The 26,631-nt window shown below is 43.8% G+C and overlaps 1 protein-coding gene and 2 pseudogenes across 1 annotated transcript in view; all 3 read left to right on the top strand.

The window, feature by feature from the left end:
- The window catches only part of si:ch211-106n13.3 (vWFA and Collagen domain-containing protein), a 30,937-nt gene extending 18,322 nt beyond the window's left edge, over positions 1–12,615 (top strand). Inside the window, exons 21-31 of the mRNA XM_056596125.1 lie at positions 1,656–1,691; positions 2,161–2,214; positions 3,672–3,725; positions 4,337–4,408; positions 4,571–4,606; positions 4,861–4,989; positions 7,243–7,389; positions 8,153–8,207; positions 10,046–10,237; positions 11,566–11,643; positions 12,321–12,615. Of these exons, the coding sequence (XP_056452100.1) occupies positions 1,656–1,691; positions 2,161–2,214; positions 3,672–3,725; positions 4,337–4,408; positions 4,571–4,606; positions 4,861–4,989; positions 7,243–7,389; positions 8,153–8,207; positions 10,046–10,237; positions 11,566–11,643; positions 12,321–12,514 (1,047 nt within the window). The 3' untranslated portion in view covers positions 12,515–12,615. The remainder of the gene's footprint in view (positions 1–1,655; positions 1,692–2,160; positions 2,215–3,671; positions 3,726–4,336; positions 4,409–4,570; positions 4,607–4,860; positions 4,990–7,242; positions 7,390–8,152; positions 8,208–10,045; positions 10,238–11,565; positions 11,644–12,320) is intronic.
- A 2,801-nt stretch (positions 12,616–15,416) lies between these two features.
- LOC130387625 (C-C chemokine receptor type 8-like) lies at positions 15,417–17,721 on the top strand (annotated as a pseudogene).
- Positions 17,722–21,203: 3,482 nt separating this feature from the next.
- LOC130387129 (C-C chemokine receptor type 3-like) lies at positions 21,204–25,075 on the top strand (annotated as a pseudogene).
- Positions 25,076–26,631: the final 1,556 nt, after the last annotated feature.

The following is a 26,631-nucleotide window of genomic DNA, read 5'->3' as shown; positions in this document are numbered from 1 at the left end:
CAGAGAGATATGCACAGAGGTGTTCAGTTCAACTTTTTGAAGGCCACATTTCAAACGTGGATGCTCTTACAACAATCAAAAATGTCCCCGCCATATAAATATTGCTTATGGCAACACAGTAAAGCAAACCACAACTTTTAAAAGCACACTACTTCAAAGGGAGTCGTCAATTTCAATGTTTGCCCAAGTGATGGGAAAGAGTGCGAGCCCGTATGAAAGCTCCCATTGTTGTAGTGGCCATGACTGGTTTTCAAAGCCACAATGTTGTAACCAAACGTTATGTCCCTTAAAACCTCCACCTGCTGCCCCGACCCTCCCCTGCCTCCACCCGTACCATCCACAGCCACGGACTACGCTTCAGTGACCCAATGGCGTCAGCCCCCCCCCCCTCCAAACTCCTCTGAACATGCTGGTCACTCACCCTAGACCACGTCTTGTCCTGATGCTGTCTTTTATTATTTTCTTTTGTACCTTTTTAAGTTTTATTGAGACATCGGGGCACATTAAAGGTCCTTTGCCAGAGCGGTTGGTTTTACATTCAAATAAACCCTAAAAACGTTACATTCCTATGCCAAAAATAGTAGACATCAACATTTAGGTTTTTTATGTTTTACAAATTGCTTACGGTAGATCTGCACTCAAGCGAAGCGTTTCATGCGAACGTGAGCTCTCCTGACCAGCGCTTTAGACCTGGGAGGACCGGAATGTCTGGCGGAGAACAGATGTTGTAGGTTTATGTATATACATATATATATATATATATATATATATATATATTTATATATTTATACATACAAACATATAGAATTTGGCCAAGCCCTGGAGCCCCACTCCCCTAATGTCCACTTCCCTTGGAAAGAGGAGTGGCTCCCGTGTTCCAGTTACTAGGATTCAGCTTCCTCTGTCAGCCTGTGGCCAGCTGTAACATGAAAGAGGAGTGGCTCCCGTGTTCCAGTTACCTAGGATTCAGCTTCCTCTGTCAGCCTGTGGCCAGCTGTAACATGAAAGGGTGGGAGACAAGGAAAAAGAAAGTGCATACATTGCAATGCTTAAAATAGTGCTTGACCTTGGTTCTAACTTGGTTCTGAACTTCAAGGAGGACGAAATAGACTGGAATATTTTGTTTTTCATGCCCGCTCCACAATCAAATAATCCGTAGCACAATTTTAGACAGGGATGAGGAGGGGGTCTGAGTGCGTGCGTGGCCTTCACGGTGGGCTGATGACCTCAGGTTAGGGGCTCTGGTACCAAAGGGCTGCGTTAGAACCACTTCCCCCAGCTGCTCAGGAGGAGGAGTGGCTGTCGTAGATCCATGAAAAAACTGCAACCAGTTTACCTTTAACTAACAAAAACTGAAATACAATACAAATACAAAACAGTTATTGCTAATCTCTGCAATAACTAATCCTCATTGAAGTTTAATAAATGTGACCCAATTATAAAGTGTTACCAAGTAAACTAACTTCATTCTCCTTCACTAACCAATCAGTCCTCCACTGTGAGGTCTGACATCACGCATTATGCTCATTTCAGCTCTCTCTCTCTCTTAAGGGGGAAACGCTTTCCGTGTATTTAACATTGGTGTAACGTGGAATGGTTCCAATGTTAACTAGGTTACACTACTGACCCCCGTGTTGTGATTGTGCGTCTGGTAGGTGGCCATGGGCGCACCCGGAGAGGCGGGACCACCGGTAGGTGTACGGGCATCTAGACACGCACACTACACAATAAAAACATAGTCAAAACTACGACTAACTAACAACGTTAATGATCAAAAGATCCTACAAATGCGTCATAGCCACCTTGATAACAATTATTTGTTTGTTAACCTTTTAAAGATGCTGTATAGAAGATTTAAGAGTATATTTGAGTGTCGTTGGTTTGAAATGATAGAGCTATCCAACAGTTATTAATGAGAGGAATGTGCTTGGAGAATATCTGCTCGGCGCTCCTGCATTATTCCATTTGGGAGCAAACGTGCGCTTTGGGAATTAGTGGGATTTGCTGCCATCTGCTGGACGGTGGTGATCCTGTTTCCTGGCCGACGCAGGCCGGGCATATTTGAGTTGGATTGATTGAACTGGGGATCATTTCAGCAGCCTTGTGGCGGTGTGCGGTTGGGTGTGTACGTGTGTAACTGTGTGGGCTGCTTGTTTCCAGGGCGCCCCCGGGGCCACAGGCCCCCCAGGAGGCGATGGACGACAGGGCCCGAAGGTACGTTGTGTGTGAACACGCAGCGGGAGCTGTAGTCTGGCTTTGGAGGCTAAAAAAGGATGGTCCTCAAAAACATAATAAGCTGACTAGAAATTTCTAAAGTTTCGAAAGTACGCTTTAAACGTAAAATAAGGGAACAGCTGAGGAAACAAGTGGTTTAGTTTGAGTATAGCATCTGACACTAAAATAAAATAAGGAACCAAGAACAACCTACATCAGCATATTGGTTACATGGAACTTCAGTCGGTTCATTATGGGTTTTATTTCTCAGTAATTGTTAGAAAACCTTTTTATTTTGAGATTTGTTATCCAGCTGCTGCCCTGTGATGAATCTCTCTAGTGGACATTTGGTGCAAGGACACGTTGTCAAACAGTAACCCGTTAACACATCCTCGGGAGGGATCAGCGCTACTGCAGAAGACCCTGCTGAACGCACTCCAACACAACACAACACAACAACACAACACAACACAACACAGCACAGCACACCACAGCACACCACAACACAACACAACAACACAACACAACACACCACAACACAGCACAACACAACACAACACAACACAGCACAACACAATGCAGCACAACACAACACAACACAACACACCACAACACAGCACAACACAACACAACACAACGCAGCACAACACAATGCAGCACAACACAACACAACACAACACAGCACAACACAACACAACACAACACACCACAACACAACACAACACAGCACAACACAGCACAACACAGCACAACACAACACAACACAACACAGCACAACACAACACAGCACAACACAACACAACACAACACAACACAACACAGCACAACACAACGCAACACAACGCAACACAACACAACACAGCACAACACAACACAACACAACACAACACAACACAACACAACGCAGCACAACACAACACAGCACAACACAACACAACACAACACAACACAACACAACACAGCACAACACAACACAACGCAACACAACGCAGCACAACACAACACAACACAACACAACGCAGCACAACACAACACAGCACAACACAACACAACACAACACAACACAGCACAACACAACACAACACAACACAGCACAACACAACGCAACACAACACAACACAACACAGCACAACACAACACAACACAGCACAACACAACGCAGCACAACACAACACAGCACAACACAACACAACACAACACAACACAACGCAACACAACGCAGCACAACACAACACAACACAACGCAGCACAACACAACACAGCACAACACGACACAACACAGCACAACACAACACAACACAACGCAGCACAACACAGCACAACACAACACAATGCAGCACAACACAACACAACACAACACAGCACAACACAACACAACACAACACACCACAACACAACAGAACCCAACGAGAGGAACAGAGTGCGCTGTGTGTAGTAACATACGTTGTTGTCTGTAGGGCGGTCCAGGCACTCCAGGGTCCAGCGGTCTACCAGGACTTCAAGGATTGAAGGTATAGTTATAAGTTCTTATGTTACATTCTTTATCGTGTCAATCGTTTTGAGGGCTGAACTTTAAAGATGAACTGAACTGAAATTTGAAGTTCAGTTGATAACAGATGTATTGTCTGCCTTCTCATTGGTACAATAACTACAAATGGCTGAACTTGCTAAAAGGGATTAAATTGTTTGGTGAAAGTGTTGTTTATGTTACGGGGCGCCGCCATGTTGGATTTCATCAATCAGCTACGTCACTGGCATGGTGACCTACTCCTACTCTGTGGCTCTAGCAGCCACTGCAGGTAATGAGTCAGGCTCTGAGGCTCGCTGAAATGGCTATGGAAAAGCAAACAACCAGGTCTACAGGAGGACCATCTTATTGCATTCCCCCTGGGTGCAGTAATGAATTATATAGGGCCAAGGCAGCTGGGGTAATCATACATTTCCACAGGCTACCTTTGAATAGGAAACCAGCCCTTAAACGTAGAAATGTATATTTGTATTATATAGATAATATTTTAAGTGACAAACCTCCATTTCAGTTTGTGTATGAGTATGCAGTGTATGCAGACTGTACCGTGACGTTTTTATTTTGTGATTATTATTATTATGTTTCAATCACCAGGGAGACCAAGGGCATGCTGGGAACATGGGGTTGCCTGGCAACAGAGGACTTCCTGGAGCCAAAGGGGATAAGGTAATTATTAGAACGGTTTCCTGGAAGAGATCTGTTTGATCAATGTGTTTGGTATTACTGCTACAGTCTCCCCTCCAGTACATCGAGTTGTCCTTCTACGATGGCTTCTTTTTTATGCAATGAGGAAACATCTACCATGTGTTTGTTTGGTGTTGTTTCCAGGGAGATACTAGTGTTCCGGGTCCAGACGGGAAGCCTGTAAGTGTATATTTATACTTTATATTCAATCTGCCAGTTTTCATGACATATTTACAACCATATTTGACCTAATGTTCTTCATAAATTCATGTGTGACCAAACACCTCATTGTACATATCTACACAAGTCGGAGATATCAGAAACCGATCTGGCCTCAGCAGAGAGAGGCCGGCCCGTCCCGGTAGCAGATGTGCAGTCCATGTGTACACAGGTTGGGCCCGCTGATGAACTGTGGGGTTCTTCTGTGTTTCCAGGGCCCACCGGGCACAGATGGAGAGCCTGGGAGCCCTGGCGTGGTGGTTCGTACCCCTCTTCTGTTATGTGTATCAAAAGCCATTCAAGGTTTAGAGGTCCGCGGTGGATGTGAGAGTGGGGACAGGGGAGTGCGCCCCCCCTCACCTTTCTTTTGATGGCAACTCGTTGCCGTACTGCTGTTCTCAAAGTTGGTAAAATAAATAAATAAAAGGACCACAGGTTGGGTTAAATGTGTAGACATGCCTTTCATATTTCCTGCAATGTTTGCAAGTGCTGTTATGGTTTACATCTGTATGCTCATCCTGTGTTTCTGTGGTGGTGCGGGCGTGCGTGTGTGTGCGTGTGTGTGTGTGTGTGTGTGTGTGTGTGTGCGTGTGTGTGTGTGTGTGTGTGTGTGTGTGTGTGTCTGTGTGTGTTTCTGTGTGTGTCTGTGTCTGTGTGTGTGTGTGTGTGTGTGTGTGTGTGTGTGTGTGTGTGTGTGTGTGTGTGTGTGTGTGTGTGTGTGTGTGTGTGTGTGTTTGTGTGTCATAGGGCCCTGCTGGTCCTTTCGGTGGAAAAGGAGAAGTAAGTGTTGCACAGAGAAACTATATTTGTGTATGGTTTATAAGTCATAACATAAGCAGTGCAACTCTTTGTGGTCTGAGGTGTGATTTGTTGCTGCACGACTGCAAAATGCTGGAAGTCATATCAGCTGCAAGCGTGCGGTGAGCTATATCAACCTGTGAACTAATAACATAGTAGCAGTAAACAAGATAGCAAACACAAAGTAGTCCCCCTCAAAGGATTACCTCTAGTCGTACATTATTCCTACATGTAGGATTCAATCGCTTTAAATCACCAATAAGTGAACTGGTTGTAATTTAGCCTAATCATCAATAACTTAAACCCTCCCCGTGGAGTTGAACCGCCTCTGGGCTGATGATGTTTGAACCAGTCCGGTGTGGCCGGGAAACAGGAAGGACGTCTAAGCAGATAATGACAAAATTGTCTATTCTGTCATAGAACATTTGCATATGTTTACTTATGATTATTCCTGACATTGCTTATTGTTATTCCCTCAACCCATGGAGTTCTCCCTCCAGGTCTCGCGGTCCGTGTGCTCCAGCACGATGCGGTTCACTTAGTGGCCACAAGGGTAGAGAGAAGGAAGAGCCTGTGCCTCACTTCTACTCTCCTAATCTGCTCCATCCCTTCCATTGTACCATAACCCTGTGAACTCATAACACGCTAACAGACAAGATAGAAGTCTCCTTCAGAGAAGCACCATGGATTATCCCCCTTCCATTGTACCATAACCCTGTGAACTCATAACACGCTAACAGACAAGATACAAGTCTCCTTCAAAGAAGCACCATGGATTATCCCTACATGTAGGATTTGGACATGCATACATCGCTTTAAATGGCCAATATTTGAAATGATTCAAATGTGACATTCCCTGAGAGGCCGTACATTTACAGTAAACTGTAAACTGTAAATGTACATTAAATGTATATTTTTACATTTTAAATGTAAGGTAAAATGTACATTACATTACATTTATTCACCTTTGTCCAAATCGACCTACAAAAATTGCATTCATCGAGAGTACATTTAAAGTTTATGAATGAAATTGGCAAGGAATTTTCTTAGTTTACATTTCACTAATAGTCATAAGTAATTGTTATAATTGATGCCAGCCATTTTGCTAGACCCAAATTCTCTCTTTTTACTCCATACTATGATCTTCAAAACACATAAGTAAAAACGAATGCAAATATCTCCAGATGTCACCACTACCTCGGATCAGACCTCATCTACCCTTTGAATTACATTTAGCTTCAGAAGGTGGTAAGGTGGAAATCCCCTTTAACAGAAGGTGTGAAGTCAACTGCTCCTTCAAAAGATAGAAACCATCACATATCTATCAGGTCATTTACCGGTACGTTGTGTGGAGTATGGTGTAATTCTTGGTAACGGTCACACATTATCTGCCCACTTTGCTCTCTTCATTGCACAACGCGTCTCCCCACTATAGATGCATGAACTGGTAATCCTTTGTTGCCCAATAGGCCCACGTCTCCTGGCCACACACACTGCACACGCACAGACCACTTCCTAATAGTTTATGATCCACCGCCTCTGACTCTGTCAGACAGCGTTGTTCAATCGTCCAATGTTGAGCCACACTTCAGAAGGATGTATATCCGTTTTTTATCCTTTCGCAATGTCAGAATGAGACAACATTTCATCCCAAATCAATATTTAATTCAAATTAAATGTTGGGGTACTTCTTAACTCAGATATTTGTTACCCTCAGCCATTGTGCTGAGTAAGACGTGTGACTTCGATGTTTCAGGATCCTTCGTATCAAACGGTTGTTCTGTCCGTCTGTCCGTCAGAGGGGCGCTGCGGGGGTTCCTGGTGCCAGGGGGGCCGAGGGGAGGACGGGTGCAGACGGGCACCCCGGACACGAGGGCATCAGGGGCGTCCCGGGGCAGGACGGGTCGCCAGGGCAACCAGGAGTCAACGGCTACCCGGGGACTCCAGTGAGTTGGACCACTTTCCTCTCCCAATGGAATTACAAATGTCATCTTTCCCCTCCTCTTAGTAAACAACGGAGTAAAGGCCAATCAGGCAACGTGCAGTCAGGTACTATGTCGTTAAGATGTGGTTAGATGCAGGTAATATATACGGTAAGGCTAATAATATAAAGGTAGTATATACGGTAAGGCTGATAATATAAAGGTAGTATACGGTAAGGCTAATAATATAAAGGTAGTATATACGGTAAGGCTAATAATATAAAGGTAGTATACGGTAAGGCTAATAATATAACGGTAATATATACGGTAAGGCTAATAATATAAAGGTAGTATATACGGTAAGAAGCTAATAATATAAAGGTAGTATACGGTAAGGCTAATAATGTAAAGGTAAAATATACGGTAAGGCTGATAATATAAAGGTAGTATACGGTAAGGCTGATAATATAAAGGTAGTATACGGTAAGGCTGATAATATAAAGGTAGTATATAATACAGGGTAAGAGGCCAAAAAACGCTGTCCAAGACTTCACCGTCGTGGTGTGGATGGCATTGACGCATATTACTGACTCACCTCCCCACCATTTCTGCATTCATCATTTGGTTCTCCCCTCTTGCATATGTATGTAACATAGAATACACATAATACCTTATTTATAATATCTGTTCATGTTTAATGCAGGCCTATTACTTTATTGGATATAATCAACATATATATATATATGGCCCAACAACTGTGTGATTGACGATTGTGATTTTATCAAAGGGAAAGGGACCATCAGATGAGCAGTTAATGAAGCTCTGCGCCAATGTGATCCAAGGTGAGGTGATCAATGTTATCCAAGGTGAGGTGATCAATGTTATCCAAGGTGAGGTGATCAATGTTATCCAAGGTGAGGTGATCAATGTTATCCAAGGTGAGGTGATCAATGTTATCCAAGGTGAGGTGATCAATGTTATCCAAGGTGAGGTGATCAATGTTATCCAAGGTAAGGTGATCAATGTGATCCAAGGTGAGGTGATCAATGTTATCCAAGTTAAAGTGATCAATGTGATCCAAGGTAAGGTGATCAATGTTATCCAAGGTAAGGTGATCAATGTTATCCAAGGTAAGGTGATCAATGTTATCCAAGGTAAGGTGATCAATGTTATCCAAGGTAAGGTGATCAATGTTATCCAAGGTAAGGTGATCAATGTGATCCAAGTTAAAGTGATCAATGTTATCCAAGGTTAATGTTTCATGAGCAGTCAGAGTCAGCCGTTTTCAGAACCTAGAATTCACAATGAAAAACGCAAGCGCCCGGCGACTCTAAGCTCTTACAAATACACATACTCTGTACATAATACTGAAATGATTCATGTATTAAAATAATTATGGTCATAGCAGCAATTTTCTAAAATAAAATAAAAAAGTTGATCTAAATGGGAAATGTGGTAAATGAAATTTGGTTTTATAGTGTGAATGGAAACCCAAGAACCGGGCCCTCTTTGAAGTAGCAATTTAAGATGTAGATGGTTTTGTCTGCACCAAGACTCAGACACACAATTTCAATCTCAAGGAATGAGTTGGCTCATTCTCGGAATGAGTTTGCCATTCTCGGAAGGATGTCTATCGTTCTTTGAACTCTACAGAAGTTGAGGAAGAACGCTCGATTCGATTTGGTAGTCTGAGTAAGATCAGACAACTCACATAACACTCGTCTTGTCTCAATAAACGGACATGAATTTTGTTTCATTTTCAATGAGAAAATATCATCAAATCATTTATGTAGTTGGTGTCCTAGGACACACAGACGATTAACACGGGACGATCATCACGGGACGATCAAGGGACGATATAGGGATGATCAATCCAGCAGCAGTCTGAGGCTGGGGGATGTGTGTTTTGTGAGCCACTTGCATAATGACACAGTCTATTGTGCAACATCAGGGAGCATGTGAGCAACCTTGGCGTGTTAACTCATCTATTACCGCCACCATTGCATTAACCACAAGCTTCGCACAAGTTCAAGTCAAGACAGGCAGGGAGAAATAGCTTGATCCAACTTTACAAAATTTGGGTGCAGGTAGGTAATGACCCTAAATAGGGTTCACGGTGGTTGGAATATAATAACATAGCTGTGGTCCATTTAATTAATACTAATGTATCTTATGTTAGCTTCTGTTGTAATCTAAACTGTTTCATTCTGTCTACCTCCCCCCTACACACACACACACACGCACACACAAAAACACAAACACACACACTCAAACACAAAAACACAAACACACACACACTCACACATACACGCACACAAACACACTACCTCACTCACACACTCACTCACTACCTCACTCACTCACTCACTCACTACCTCACTCACTCACTCACTACCTCACTCACTCACTCACTCACTCACTACCTCACTCACTCACTACCTCACCCACTCACTACCTCACTCACTCACTCACTCACTCACTCACTCACTCACTCACTCACTCACTCACTCACTCACTCACTCACTCACTCACTACCTCACCCACTCACTACCTCACTCACTCACTCACTCACTCACTCACTCACTCACTCACTCACTCACTCACTCACTCACTCACTACCTCACTCACTCACTCACTCACTCACTCACTCACTCACTCACTCACTCACTCACCCACACAGCTCAGTTCCCTCAGCTCCTCCAGCTGGTCACTCCGTCCGGAGGTTGTCAGTGTGAAGGTTCTGCCGGACCCCCGGGAACGCCGGGGGCCCCTGGCCTGGAGGGGGGGCGCGGACCCCAAGGGCACCCGGGCCAGGACGGGCCCCGGGGCCACTCGGGGATGCCAGGGCATCGGGGCCCCCGAGGATCTAAAGGTGGGTTCTCAGACGAGAGGTGACTAGCGTCTACCTACTGGGTTCCCCTAGACAGGGTACCCTCAGCCCGTTCTGCCCTGCAGAAGGGTCTGAAGAAGGGCAACACATTTCTTTCTGCCTCCGATACGTTTTTGCGGGAGCCAATCACCAAGCTGGCTTTTCCCCTTCGAGCGCTATTGGCTGATTTAACACAATGCCAACAGGAAGCGACGGCAAGCAGCCAATTGCGTACAGAGTCATTTGAACTGGCCCGTTGATCACGCCTCTTGTGCTGAAGGAAATGACAGCAGCTTCCCCATCTACGATTGAGCTTGGTCTGGCAATAGCCGTGCTAGGGTTCCCCCACACGTTGATGTGGGGGAACCCTAGCTCCTGGGTTCCCCCAAAGGGTGGCGTGGGGGCCCTAGCTCCTGGGTTCCCCCACAGGGTGGCGTTGGGGCCCTAGCTCCTGGGTTCCCCCACACGTTGATGTGGGGGCCCTAGCTCCTGGGTACCCCCACAGGGTGGCGTTGGGGCCCTAGCTCCTGGGTTCCCCCACACGTTGATGTGGGGGCCCTAGCTCCTGGGTACCCCCACAGGGTGGCGTGGGGGCCCTAGCTCCTGGGTTCCCCCACAGGGTGGCGTGGGGGCCCCTGACGTCGTGCAGACCCTGACTTGCAGAAGGCAGCAGTAGGGTCGCGCTCATGACGCAAAGACGGTGACTGACGGGTAAGGAGGAGGACCCAGTGGTGATGGATGTTAGCTTGCTACGTCTAGGGGGGGAGTAGGGGAGCCATAACACGTGTTACCGTTAGACTGGCTGGGAGAACAGCAAACACAGGGCACAACAGCAAATTTGGTACATAAGTGTGTTTATTTGGCGGGCGTTCCGCCAAGGGGATAGGGAACTATAAGCGGAGCCAAATCAAAGAAAACAAGATAAAGTGACAACTAACTAGTGCACACATACAACCTCGCTAATACATACAGAGGGTGGCCCCGCTTCTAACCTGATGTGATAACAGAGTAAATCTACGTGATGGTAGTGTAAACCCAAGGGTATCTTAACTATTCACCTAAACCCCTATGGCAACTCACAAACAAAAGGCAACAGCACGACACAGCCAAACACACAGGCAGACAATGGCTTCCCCCATGGAGACAAACAGGTGCAAGTTATCAAGGCCTGATGACACTGATTGGCCAACAGACAGCTCCCAGATTGGACAGGGGGTTGGACGATGGTGGAGGAACAGCCAATGGTGTGAGACCTGCAGAGAATGAGAGGGGAGACACAGGAAAACAACCACACCCGTAACAATGAGTCCTCCGTGTTCTCCCACACACAGGCGACGCTGGACCAATCGGGATGAAGGGCGCCAGAGGAGAGGGGAGTGTCGGGCCGCCAGGAGAGATGGGACCTGCAGGTAAACACGCCCCCTTTTGGCAGCGACGGACACCAAGTCACTGTTCTGCTCGTTAGGTCACAGTCCACGAACACTGGCCCAGTGCCTCTGTTCGTGGACTGTGACCTAACGAGCAGAACAGTGACTTGGTATCCGTCAGAGGCCATGGGGCTCTGACGGATACCAAGTCACTGTTCTGCTCGTTAGGTCACAGTCGGCTGCTCCATCACCCCGTCACCCGTAGTCCGCACCCCGGGTGTCATCCCGGACCCCACCCCATCATCAGTCCCACATTAAGAACGTCACAACTCTCACCCTCAGACTCAGTCACTGAAGCCCTGATCCACTGCCTCACCTCGACCCGCCACACTCAGCGGTCTCCCCTCTAAGGCCCCGGACGGACTGCAGTATGAGCAGAACTCAGCTGCCAGGGCTCAACTGGCGTTAAGCCCTGGCAGCACCCACCGTGATGCAGCTCCACTGGTTACCAGTCAAGTTCATTCAATTCAAAATTCTACTCCTCACATACAAGTCCCTACATGCTCTGGCCCCCCGCTATCTGATCCTACGGCCGGATCCCCGTGACAGCGGTTGAGCTGGGAGGCTGCCCTCACGGCGCCCTACCAACACCAGTACAACCAGTATACCCAACCTCGTGGTTAACGTTGACGTGCTCTGACCGCTCTCTGTCCTCCCAGGTGTCCAGGGGCCGCGGGGCCAGGACGGCGTGGGGTCCCGGGGGCCACCAGGGGAGCCCGGGAAGCCTGGAGGCCACGGCGTCCCCGGGAAGAGGGGCCCGCCGGGGGCCCAGGGGGGCTGCGACATGGCCTCCTGCTACCAGGCCTACAGCCAGCTGCGGCAGGAGCACTACGGCAAGGGGCCGTACCACTAGCGTGGGCCCCCCACCCCCCCCCTCTAACAATTAACATCTCCGCAAAGCCTTTGCCCTAAGAGGGGGTTACCAGATCCTTATGAGACACGCTGCTCAAGTCAATCAAGTCCCTCTTAATTGCATCGCGCTGTGTCATAAGATGTGGGGCCCTTTGAAGCCCACCTGGGTGGGCTTCAAAGGGCCCCACATCTTATGACAGTGCCCATCGCTACAACCATCTGCAGGGCAAGGGGAGAGCTCCCCATGACCCCGGGGAAGAACAGATGAGCTGTGTGTGTGGAGAGAAGCGCACCAGGCCAGGGCTTTAGCTGGTTCAGCAGCAGTCCGTCCTCAAGGTCGGTGGTTCCCAAACCATTCACCCCTGAAATGATTTAGGGCCAAAAAAAACCTTGTCTCAACCGACCTACACTCAAGGACGTTCACACGCACACAAAAAACGCATGCATTGTGTCCATTGTGTCTTTTTGATGGTCCCTGTTTTTACCTCCGAGCACAAGCCAGCGCTCGGTGTTCTTGACTCTGATGATGCAGAGAGAGACGCAATAGGGAGGGACGGAGACATTCCTGATAGCAGGGCTCATTTCTTGAACCTTTAAACTCTTTGTGTCGTGCATGTTGGTGCTAAGATTCTTGATACCACACTGTTTTCTTCTGCTTTTTTGTCCTTTTCTTGGGCATGAATCTATGATTAGCTTATAACTGTTAACGAGGTTACAAATCTGGTGTGTGTGTGTGTGTGTGTGTGTGTGTGTGTGTGCGTGTGCGTGTGCGTGTGTGTGTGTGTGTACATGCATCAGAGCAGATCAGAGAAGTGCCCACTCTTCGGCCTCTCTTCATTAGTGTTGAAACACCCCCCTGCTCTGCTGTTGCGTAACTTTCCAGGGTTGGTCGTCACAAGCCGTGTTCAAGCCAATGCCACTGCCATTTATTATTGGGACACAAATATATTTGAATTCAAAGATCAAGGGTGCATGTCCTCGACATTTTGCCCTATTTAAACCACCTCTCCTTTTTTAAACCCAATGTTCAGCTCGTTGGAATCTCTTTTGTGCTTGCAAATCCAATGCTGTGATTTACCACATATCTGTTCAGTCAGAATCAGGTATTCCTCTTCCCTGTAACCCCGTGATCACGCAGAGGGCAACATGCCCAATCCAGGGCACCGTTTACCTCAGTCACCCCCGGGACATCAGCAGCCTGCATGTTTGAATTCATCCAGCCGGCCCCCTCTACCTGCAGATCGCCACTCCATCCCATCATTTCCAGGGCAAAGGAACCCTAAGATGCACTCATTTCCCGTACCGATGTGTCATTATTACCAACATTGCTCTTTCATCATGTGTGACGATGATAACATCCTCTGGAACTCTTACAGTGGAGAAGAGCGACCCAACTCAAGGGTGAACCTGGTAAAGACAAACCCAGTAACCTGTCTGTGTGTGACATCCAACATTACTTTAATCCTTTACCCGTTCCAGAGGTGTCACGGTGTGGACATCCCCTCTCCATGAGATCAAAGGCATTATATTAACATGAATCGTCTGGAGCTGCTTTTGTTTTTAGTTTTTGGCTTTGCTTACAGTTGGTTTAACAACTGATTGTTCCTCTGTTGGCTGTTTTACCCATGAAGAAATGTTTTAGGAAATTTCAAAAACTTTATTTAACGTAATGAACGTAATTAAATCGTTTTGGGGATTGAGTGACATAATGTACCTCCAAGATATCATTTGGCTTTTTCTTTTAAGTATTATACTTATTTATTTACATTTCCAACCCATGTTTAGATTTTGAATCTTGTAATGTACACTAATGTAGATTGAATCTTGTAATGTACACTTGAAGTATTTGTGTACATGTTTTGGTCAATTTGTTATATTTTTTATACTCTTTTCCCATGAACAGTGAAGTATTGCTGTTTGTCTGAACAAAGTACCACTGATGCATGATCAATGTGTCTTCTTCAAACAATAAAAATCTGTTCATATTCTGAAATGCATGAGCTTACTTTATTTTGGTTTTACTACGGTTTCAATCATTAGAATTGCAAGAATTACTGATAATATTGTTTTATAGATTCAAACCATTGTATTATAGTGGACTAGGAAAACTAGGTCAGTATTAAACTGTGTAGGGATAGCATATATAGCTGTGTCACATATTTGAGTTGCTGTATATCCAACTATAAAGATTGTGCCATTTTCCACTGTGGATGTTGGGATTGTGATAGAAAATAATGAAGGTTTAAAAAGGATATTTGCCAAATGTAAGAAAAAATAGTGGAGAGGAATGTGCCAGCAGGGGGAAGAGGGGGGGGGGGGAACTGAGCATTGCTGAGCAATTGAACATTGCTTTCACTGGGCTCATCTCTTAAGCCCTTGTGGTAAGTCATGGTGATTTAAGAACAGGTTAATAAACAAGGCCATGAATGGATTTTAATCAAAGACCTCACTTCATATAACTGTCATGCATAAGGTTTAAACCTCATATAACTAATGTTTAATATGTAACTTTGTGTCTAATGCTTGAATGTATGAATGTATATATCCATGTGGGAAGTAAAGTCAAATGGTAATGAGGGGGAGGGGGTCCTACTTCTTGTGTGTGGGGTAGGACCAATAGATTAGAAGCTCTGATTGGTCTAGACAATCACAGCTTTTGTTACCTCTGAGATCCTGCGCCGGAGAGCTCAGTTCTTTTCAAATAGACTCAGGTGATGTTGTTACTCTCTGCGGTGACAATAATAAATCCTCCCCATTTACATCATTATTAATATTTGACTTTGTAAAGTATGAGTATAAAACACATTGAGTCCAGGCCAAGCTTCTGTTCAGTATCGGTGGCAGAATCATCGTATGGGCGAGAGGTGTCAATCTTTAGCTGCGTTATGTAAATGGGGAGGATATCTCGGTTCCTCTTAAGGCCTTCCCCTTAACCCTCATGTCTATGCTCAACAATAGAGACCTGAAACTGAAGACAGGCTCAGACATTAGTCAGCTCTGCACTCATCTACTCCTCCACACACAGAAATCAACATTGGTGAGTTTTGTTTCAGAAGAATCTTTTAAAAGCCAAATTAAGTTCTCCCTTTACGCTAAAATAACTAGACGGTGGCCCGTCCACCTCCAGCAATAGGTCATTATTGTTATCAATTGATTATTATCATTTGTATTTATGTTAAAGAATGGAGAAGACAAATTCAAGCTGCAATTACAATCAGTAAAATAATGAGTAAGAAACATGATTTGGGCATAGAAAATATCCTACATTAATTTGTACTGTGTTATCTCTCAGCTCTCAGCTATTGTCTTGCTTATTATATAATAATATATTAAATATTTCTCATATTAGAAATATTATACTATTATTATTATCATCATTATTATTATAATATATTATGACATATTGATTGCTTGTCAAGTGTTTTTATCCCTTTTGTTCTTTCAACTTTGAAATATTTGATCCAGACCTTTTAAGTATAAAAGTGTTTTAATTGTGTTGTCATTTGAAGCTCCACTTCAGAGCAGCTAATGCTTGATGGGCACAGCCTTCCGTCTCAAATGCATATCACCCATGTAGATGAATACATCGATTTGCACAGCATTCAATCATATGAGACTTATTAATATGTTTTTCTATTTACCACAGGTTTAAGCAATAACCATGGAGGAGGAGGAGAATTATGAATATGACGAAGGAAAATACTTTGATATGTTTAACAACAGCGAAAACACAAGCTATGCATCTTACGTGGTGGACGAGCTCGTCAAACACTGCTCTACATCTAAAGTCAACCAATTTGGCTCAGCCATCATTCCTTATTTCTACTACATCAACTTCCTCCTGAGTTACTTAGGCAACTGGCTTGTTTTGTTCATCATCGTCAAGCTTGAGAAGGTCAACAGCGTCACCAACATCTTCCTCATCAATCTGGTCACCTCCAACATCCTGTTTGCATCCAGCTTCCCCTTCCTGGCCAAATACCATTCCTCAGAGTGGATCTTCGGCACGGTGCTTTGCAAGTTGGTCAGCAGTGCCCACCTGATTGGTTTCTACAGTTCCATCCTCTCCTCACCCTGATGACCTTTGACCGCTACCTGGCCGTGGTGCACGCGGTGTCCGCTGCCAAGAGCAGGAAGAGGGCGTACGCCATCGGGGCGTCGTTGATCGTTTGGTTCATCAGTGTGCTGGCCAGTCTCAATGAGCTGGTGTTCAAAGGCGTGTGGAAGGACAGCGAGCAGGGCCTGATGTGTGAGGAGACAGGATACCACGCCGACGTCATCAAACAGTGGAATCTGGTCAGCTACTACATGCGGTTCCTCCTCTTCTTCCTGCTGCCCCTCTTCATGGTGATGTACTGCTACACCTGCATCACCGTGCGGATCATGTCCACTCGCAATGAGGGAGAAAATGGCGCTCGGTGAAGCTGATATTCATCATCATGATCACCTTCTTCGTTTGCTGGACTCCCTATAGCGTAGTGATCCTGCTGAAGGCCATTCAGATCTCCATAGCCGACGCAGCAAACCCGATGTGCGTTCAGGTTGAAGCTCTGAACTATGCGGTGTACGTGACCAGAAACATAGCGTTCTTGTATTGTTGCATCAGCCCCATGTTCTACTCCTTTGTGGGTAAGCGGTTTCAGAATCACTTCAGGAAGCTGTTGTCGAAGAACATGCCTTGTCTGGCACGTCACTTCAGACCCGCTAGTCTGAGCAGCAAGTCCACCTCAGGAAGGACGTCCCACACAAACGACTTTTAACATGCGGGAGACAATTGACCTTTTTTGAATTGGATAATTGGATGGAAAAACAGGAAATTTGATTTGATGATTTTTATTGTTTTGTCAGTTTTAGCATTTGAATGTAGTCATTTAGCATATACCTTGTAAATGAATACCTAATAATTAATTGCAATTATGTAGCCCTCTTTTTTAAGGCACTCAAAGTGCTTTAAACAGTTAGTTAGTTTATTAGTTGTCCCCTTAGGGAAATACATTTTCAGTTTCCTTGCGTCATTTCTCAAATAGTGAGTGTGTGGTTGAGAATCACACCTCATAATAATGAGGCTGAGAACAATCAAAGTTTGTATAGAATTTAGAGTAGCAACATTTAGGTTCTCGAAGGATGAAAAATCGCAGGAGGAAGTGTTAAATAACAGAGTTATTTGTGAACTAGCTTTGTCATGACAACATTGCCAATTTTAACCAGTTTTGCGTGAAATATAATTATTAAGAGAGAATATAATATAACTAGAAAATGCATTTCCTGCAGAAAATGCGGTGAGTGCTGTAGTACAAAGTGAGGGTGAAAATATTTTTTAATAATGCCACAAAGATTAAGACATAAAGAAACGTTAAAGGGCTTAAATCAAGTAAAGGGACTTGAACAAAAGTTAAAAAGTCTAAATGGAGTAAACTAAACTTTGTAACTTTGTAAACATGCACATCGTTTAAGAAAAAGTAAATGGTTGGAAACAAATAAAGTGACAACTGAATGAAAAGCGCAAAGCATGCAGCTGTATCTGAAACCTCAAATGAAGCCAGAATGAAACCAAAACTGTGATTCTGAATAAATTTTAAAATGATATCGAAATTCCGTTGGGATATTATTGAACATCGAAGTGTGAGATTTGTTAAATGGTTTGAACGAAGGTAAACGGTTGAAGTTTGACCGAGTTACGATGTCTTCAGTAATTTAAGTGTCAGAATGGGCAGGCGGCTTCAATGGGACCAACTATAGAATATGACGGTTTGAAACTAAAACTACTAAAACTGAAAAACCCTCGGACACGAGAGGGCACTGAGCCTTCTCGGATGCCGGGCCGAAACAACATTTGTTTCACCACAGTTTTTCTCAATTTGCTGGAACGCTATAGGACACATGCTTAGACAAAAGTAACACAACTTGAAGTTTTGTTTGCTATACCTTAAACACATCTTCTTTCACATCTTTAAACAAAAGCGCTGCTTTGCACTTTAGTTGCAATTGTGCAACACACTTGCTCCTTTCTGAAACACACTTGCTCCTACACACTACACACTATTTCATACATAAGACACTTAATTCAAATGACATCTCATTGAACCATTAGGAAAACACATCTATTCAAAATCCTAAACACATTGGTTAATTGAAAATACTTACATACACACCTGAAAACATTTTCTTCCAAAACTGAACACCAATCAGCCAGCTACAAAAAGGCCTCAGGCCCCCAACATTATTTCTGATGACATAAGAGCAACCATGTCATATACCATGGTCTGACTATGAGGGAAGCTGGGCAGAGAGTCCACCCTAATCTAAGCCGTTTCACAGTTTCATCCATGATAAGGACATTCCGACTGGAAAACATGCATGTCTTCAACTCTCTACTTTCTACTCTACTTAGACTGTATCTAGAATATTTGCAGTACTGTACCATATCACATGTACTGTATTACAGGGTGGCTAATGCTCCTTTTTGAACAAAAGTGGTAGTTTTGTGACATACTGTGATTACCTACATTGAGATGTTTCAGTACTTTCTATGGTATATACAGTAAAGTACAGTATATACAGAACTGTCAAAAATAGCCACACCAATGCAGTACCATCTGTGGATGCTTTTTTCTATAGAATGACCAGAAAGACCTTCTGGGGGCGTACGCCAACGCCTGTTCACCCAACAGCAGGAACCTTTCCATTGTGGACCTGGTCCGAGCAAACAGTGCAATCCGTCTCAACGAGCTACAGCAACAAATACTTGCAGATAGAGAAGTATTCATAGCATAGGAGCGAGTAAGCATTTCCACTATCAGACGCATCTTGGGTAAAGCACCAAACTACCATTAAGCAATTGTACAGTGGTCCATTTGAGGAGAAACAGTGTCAGTGTTACAGTCCTTTACATTTACAATAAAGTATGGTTGTCATCCAGTTACAGCTCAATATGTGCCAATTTTTTTTGTAAAATCAGTACCCCATAGATTACATTCAGAGAGGTACCAGGTACCTGTTTGATGGGGTGGGGGTGTTCTGTAGTTTAGTACTGTAGTTTAGTGTTTTGAGTAATGCCATTCCAAATATGTATTGCCATGTAGTTGTTTTGTTAAGGAGCATCTTGGAGATGGATGAGCTGCACAGCCTCATGAATTTATTTCCTTGTTGAGGGCTGGATTCAACCTCAGCAAACACGACGATGGGGCAGTAACATAAATTGGCCAAAGGGCAATTGTGCAAGTCCGGGGCATGCGCGGGGGAAATATCTCATTTTGTGCTGCCATATAGCCTTCAAGGGTATTGACACCATCAAGCAAAACTAGGTCCCTTCAATTACCGACATATAATAACATTTCTGGATGCACTTCACTATGCAGCGTACGGACCCGACCAGAGCGGCCCCAGGTTGTTGTTGTCTGGCATGATGTTAGTTTCCATCGGGCTGACCTGGTCCCGCAACTGGTTCACCAACCGTCATCAATTTAAAGTCCTATACTTGCCCCCTTACACACCATTTTTAAACCCCCATAGAAGAATTATTTTTCGGCTTGGAGATGGCGCATATATGACCGCCAACCACATGCTCGCATGCCTCTTCTGCTGGCAATGGAACAGGCCTGCGCTGACAACGACTTAGGGTCAATTCATGGATGGATTCGGCACACAAGGCAATATTTTCCCCCGATTCTTAGCGGGAGAGAAACATTGCTTGTGATGTTGATGAGATCCTATGGCCAGACCTCAACAGACTGCAGGATCCATAAGCCCACACCCACGCACAATTGCCATGTTTTTCTGTGTTTACAGTACAGTAGGGTTTATTTGTTTTATTTTTTGCTAAAACTGCTATTTACTGCACTTTAATGTACAGTACTGCAATGTACAGTTTTTAGCATTTTGATCTTTTGGTTGTGTTGAAAACGTGCCCTCTGGAACTGAATAAAAACATAGTGAACATGAAACGACTTTTTGAAAAAATTGAAAACAACGGTAAGACTCCTTTTCAGCTGCCCTGCCCTCCTTCTCCTGCAAAAAATAAATAAATAAAAACAAAAGCTAATAAAACGCTTGAGGTGGGTTTGAATAGAGAAGAAATACATTTTATTAGAACATGCTCTGAATGATAATTATAAGCCTTTGATTGACATCCAGACATTTTTTGGCGGGGACGCATCCTGTTCCCCCTTGTATTGGACAGGAACCGGAGAGATTTCTACTTCTGGGTCCCTGGAAATCGAGGGACCCGGCCACAGGCCTGCATAAACACGCTGCAAATACCAGGCTTGGCCACTGAGCAGCGGTGGATTGCCAGAAGTGTGCACTGATCCTGGGTGCTTGGGTACCATGCGCTCGGTTTACAGTGGATGCATCACAAGTGCGAGGGGCACACAACCTTCGGCAGTTTTGTTCTGTAAATATCTAGAACACTCCGGAGTGCTCCGGCAGAGTCCTGGAAGCTCTATATCTAAATACATCATATTATACAGAGATATCTATATCATATAATACATATGTGTGTGTGTGATTGTGTGTGTGTGTGCCGTCTGAACCTTGTGTGTGTGTGATTTGTGTCTCTGAATGTGGTGTGCCGGTGCGTGTGTGTCTTGTAGAGTGGTGTGTGCGTGTGTTTTGTGTGTGTGCGTGTGTGATGTGTCTGTGGTCTGTGTGCGTCGAGTGTCGTGTGTATCGTGTGCGACATCCATTCCGCCATGCAGATGAAGAGAAAGTGCCACACTTCAGTAACAGTTGTTCAGTAGGTTGTTGAAACACCGCCCTGCCTCGCCTATTGCGTAACCCTGCGGAGGTATTTTAAACCACCCTCTCCCTTTTAACCCAATGTCATGCTCGTTGAATCTCTTTTGTGCTTCACAATCCAATGCCTACTGCGATGTGATTTAACACAAATCTGTTCACGTCAGAATCAGATATTCCTCTTCCCTGCTAAACCCGTTTTTGATCACGCACAGAGGCCGCAACCATGTACCCAATCAGACTCGGCACCGATTTACCCTCAGTCACCCCAAGCACATCAGCGCCTGCCAGTTTCAGACAGATTCATCAGCCGCGCCCCCTCCTACCTATGCAGATCGCCCACATCCATACCATCATTTCATGGGCAAAGCCGAACCCTAAGATGCCTACTCATTTCCGTACCCGGATGATGTCATTATACCAACATTGCTCTTTAATCATGTGTGACTGATCGATAGAACGTCCTCTGCGAAACTCTTACAAGCTGGAGAGCTAGCCGACCCAACCAAGGAGCTGAACCTGAGTAAGACCATACCAGCTAACCTGTCGTGTGTGACATCCATCATTACTTTAATCATTTTCACCCCGTCCAGAGGTGTCGTGTGGACATCCCTATCCATGAGATACCAAAGGCATTATATTAACATGAATCGTCTGGAGCTGCTTTTTTTTTTAGTTTTTGGCTTTGCTTACAGTTGGTTTAACAACTGATTGTTTCTCTGTCTTGGCTGTTTTCCCATGAATGAAATAGAATTTTAGGAAATTTCAAAAACTTTATTTAACGCTACATTTAACGCAACGTAATTAAATCGTTTTGCCGGGATTGAGTGACATAATGTACCTCCAAGATATCATTTTGGCTTTTTCTTTTAAGTATTATACTTAATCTTATTCACATTTCCAACCCATGTTTAGATTTTGAATCTTGTAATGTACACTAATGTAGATTGAATCTTGTAATGTATACTTGAAGTATTTGTGTACATGTTTTGGTCAATTTGATATATTTTTTATACTCTCTTCAGATGAACAGTGAAGTCTTGCTGTTTGTCTGAACCAAAAGGCACTGATGCATTATGATCAATGTGTCTTTCTTCAAACAATAAAAATCTGTTCATATTCTGAAATGCATGAGCTTACTTTATTTTGTTTTACTACGGTTTCAATCATTAGAATTGCAAAGAATTACTGATAATATTGTTTTATAGATTCAAACCATTGTATTATAGTGGTACTAGGAAAACTAGGTCAGTAATTAACTGTGTAGGGATAGCCTAATATAGCTGATGTCACATATTTGAGTTTGCTGCTATATCCAACTATAAATGATTGTGCCATTTTCCACTGTGGTATGTTGGGTATTGATGATAGAAAATAATGAAGGTTTTAAAAAGGATATTTGCCAAATGTAAGAAAAAATAGTGGGGAGGAATGTGCCAGCAGAGGGGGAAGAGGGGGGGGGGGCTCTAGACCCTGTTCTACTGCTATTCACCACCTCCGGGGCTCCGGAGTGGACCGGCAGGGGGAAGAGGGGGGGGGGGGAACTGAGCATTGCTGAGCAATTGAACAATGCTGGAATGTATGAATGTATATATCCATGTGGGAAGTAAAGTCAAATGGTAATGAGGGGGGGGGGGGGGGGGGTCCTACTTCTTGTGGTGTGGGGTAGGACAATAGATTAGAAGCTCTGATTGGTCTAGACAATCAGCAGCTTTTGTTACCTCTGAGATCCTGCGCCGGATGAGCCTCAGTTCTTTTCAAATAGACTCAGGTAGATGTTTGTTACTCTCTGCGGTGACAAGAATAAAATCCTCCCCATTTACATCATTATTAATATTTTGTACTTTGTAAAAGTATGAGTGTAAAACACATTGAGTCCAGGCCCAAGCTTTCTGTTCAGTATCGGTGCCCAGTAATCACCGTATGGGCGAGAGGTGTCAATCTTTAGCTGCGTGATGTAAATGGGGAGGATATCTCGGTATCCTCTTAAGGCCTTCCCCTTAACCCTCATGTCTATGCTCAACAATAGAGACCCTGAACAACTGAAGACTACTGGCCTCAGACATTAGTCAGCTCAGCACTCATCTACTCCTCCACACACAAATCAACATTGGTGAGTTTTGTTTCAGAAGAATCTTTTAAAAGCCAAATTAAGTTCTCCATTTCGCTAAATAACTAGACGGTGGCCCGTCCACCTCCAAGCAATAGGTCATTATTGTATCAATTGATTATTATCATTTGTATTTATGTTAAAGAATGGAGAAGACAAATTCATAGCTGCCAATTACAATCAGCTAAAATAATGAGTAAGAAACATGATTGGGCATAGAAAATATCCTACATTAATTGTACAGTGTTATCTCTCAGCTCTCAGCTATTGTCTTGATTATTATATAATAATATTAAATATTCTCATATTAGAATAGTATAATATATTATTAGTCATCATTATTATTATAATATATTATGAAATATTGATTGCTTGTCAAGGTTTTATCCTTTTGTTCTTTCAACTTTGAAATATTTGATCCAGACCTTTAAGTATAAAAGTGTTTTAATTGTGTTGTCATTTGAAGCTTCACTTCAGAGAGCTAATCAGGATGGCACAGCCTTCCGTCTCAAAAGCATCACCATGTAAATGAATACGATTGCACAGCATCAATCATATGAGACCTCTTAATATGTTTTCTATGTACAAAGGTTTTAAGCAATAACAAGGAGGATGAGCAGATTCTGGATTATGCGAAGGAAATACTGAGGATATGTTAAAACAGCGGAAAACACAAGCTATGCATCTTCGATTATGACGAGCTCGTCCAAACACTGCTCTCATCTAAAGTCAACAATTTTGGCTCGGCCTCATTCCTTATTTTTTTTCTCTACATCACTTCTCCTGAGTTACTTAGGCAACTGGCTTGTTTTGTTCATCATCGTCCAAGCTTTGAAGAAGGTGCAACAGCGTCACCAACATTCTTCCTCATCAATCTGGTCACATCAACATACTGTTTGCATCCCGCCTTCACCCTTCCGGCCACAATACTATCACTCAGCGTGGATTCTTCGGCACGGTGCTTTGCAAGTTGGTCAGCAGTGCCCACCTGATTGGTTTCTAACAGTTCCATCCTCTTCCTCACCCTGATGGACCTTTGACCGCTTACCTGGCCGTGTTGGTTGGTGCACGCGGTGTCCGCTGCCAAGCGCAGGGAAGAGGGCGTACGCCATCGGGGCGTCGTTGATCGTGTGGTCATCAGTGTGTTGGACAGTTATCAATGAGATGGTGTTCAAAGGCGTGTGGAAGGACAGCGAAGCAGGGCCTGATGTGTGAGGAGACCGGGATACCACGCCGACGTCATCAAACAGTGGAGATTGGTCAGCTACTACATGCGGTTCCTCCTCTTCTTCTGCTGCCCCCTCTTCATGGTGATGTACTGCTACACCTTGCATCACCGTGCGGATCATGTCCACTCGCATGAGGGAGAAATGGCGCCGGTGAAGCTGACTATCATCATCATGATCACCTTCTTCGTTTGCTGGACTCCCTATAGCGTAGTGATCCTGCTGAAGGCCATTCAGATCTCCATAGCCGACACAGCAAACCCGATGTGCGTTCAGGTTGAAGCTCTGAACTATGCGGTGTACGTGACCAGAAACATAGCGTTCTTGTATTGTTGCATCAGCCCCATGTTCTACTCCTTGTGGGTAAGCTGGTTCAGAATCACTTCAGGAAGCTGTTGTCGAAGAACTGCCTTGTCTGGCACGTCACTTCAGACCCGCTAGTCTGAGCAGCAAGTCCACCTCAGGAAGGACGTCCCACACAATCGACTTTTAACATGCGGGAGCAATGACCTTTTTGAATTGGATAATTGGATGGAAAAACAGGAAATTTGATTGATGATTTTTATTGTTTTGGTCAGTTTTAGCATTTGAATGTAGTCATTTAGCATATACCTTGTAATGAATACCTAATAATTAATTGCAATTATGTAGCCCTCTTTTTTAAGGCACTCAAGTGCTTTTAAACAGTTAGGTTAGTTTATTAGTTGTCCCCTTAGGGAAATACATTTTCAGTTTCCTTGCGTCATTTCTCAAATAGTGAGTGTGTGGTTGAGAATCACACCTCATAATAATGAGGCTGAGAACAATCAAAGTTTGTATAGAATTTAGAGTAGCAACATTTAGGTTCTCGAAGGATGAAAAATCGCAGGAGGAAGTGTTAAATAACAGAGTTATTTGTGAACTAGCTTTGTCATGACAACATTGCCAATTTTAACCAGTTTTGCGTGAAATATAATTATTAAGAGAGAATATAATATAACTTGGAAAATGCATTTCCTGCAGAAAATGCGGTGAGTGCTGTAGTACAAAGTGAGGGTGAAAATATTTTTTAATAATGCCACAAAGATTAAGACATAAAGAAACGTTAAAGGGCTTAAATCAAGTAAAGGGACTTGAACAAAAGTTAAAAAGTCTAAATGGAGTAAACTAAACTTTGTAACTTTGTAAACATGCACATCGTTTAAGAAAAAGTAAATGGTTGGAAACAAATAAAGTGACAACTGAATGAAAAGCGCAAAGCATGCAGCTGTATCTGAAACCTCAAATGAAGCCAGAATGAAACCAAAACTGTGATTCTGAATAAATTTTAAATGATATCGAAATTCCGTTGGGATATTATTGAACATCGAAGTGTGAAGATTTGTTAAATGGTTTGAACGAAGGTAAACGGTTGAAGTTTGACCGAGTTACGATGTCTTCAGTAATTTAAGTGTCAGAATGGGCAGGCGGCTTCAATGGGACCAACTATAGAATATGACGGTTTGAAACTAAAACTACTAAAACTGAAAAACCCTCGGACACGAGAGGGCACTGAGCCTTCTCGGATGCCGGGCCGAAACAACATTTGTTTCACTACAGTTTTTCTCAATTTGCTTGAACGCTATAGACACATGCTTAGACAAAAGTAACACAACTTGAAGTTTTTGTTGCTATACCTTAAACACATCTTTCTTTCACATCTTTAAACAAAAGCGCTGCTTTGCACTTTAGTTGCAATTGTGCAACACACTTGCTCCTTTCTGCAACACACTTGCTCCTACACACTACACACTATTTCATACATAAGACACTTAATTCAAAATGACATCTCATTGAACCATTAGGAAAACACATCTATTCAAAATCCTAAACACATTGGTTAATTGAAAATACTTACATACACACCTGAAAACATTTTCTTTCAAAACTGAACACCAATCAGCCAGCTACAAAAAGGCCTCAGGCCCCCAACATTATTTCTGATGACATAAGAGCAACCATGTCATATACCATGGTCTGACTATGAGGGAAGCTGGGCAGAGAGTCCACCCTAATCTAAGCCGTTTCACA

This window comes from Gadus chalcogrammus, chromosome 8, assembly GCF_026213295.1.
Source record: "Gadus chalcogrammus isolate NIFS_2021 chromosome 8, NIFS_Gcha_1.0, whole genome shotgun sequence".
NCBI classification, from domain to species: domain Eukaryota; kingdom Metazoa; phylum Chordata; class Actinopteri; order Gadiformes; family Gadidae; genus Gadus; species Gadus chalcogrammus.
Note: the sequence above shows the minus strand (reverse complement) of the source record. Positions and strands in the feature narration are given on the sequence as shown.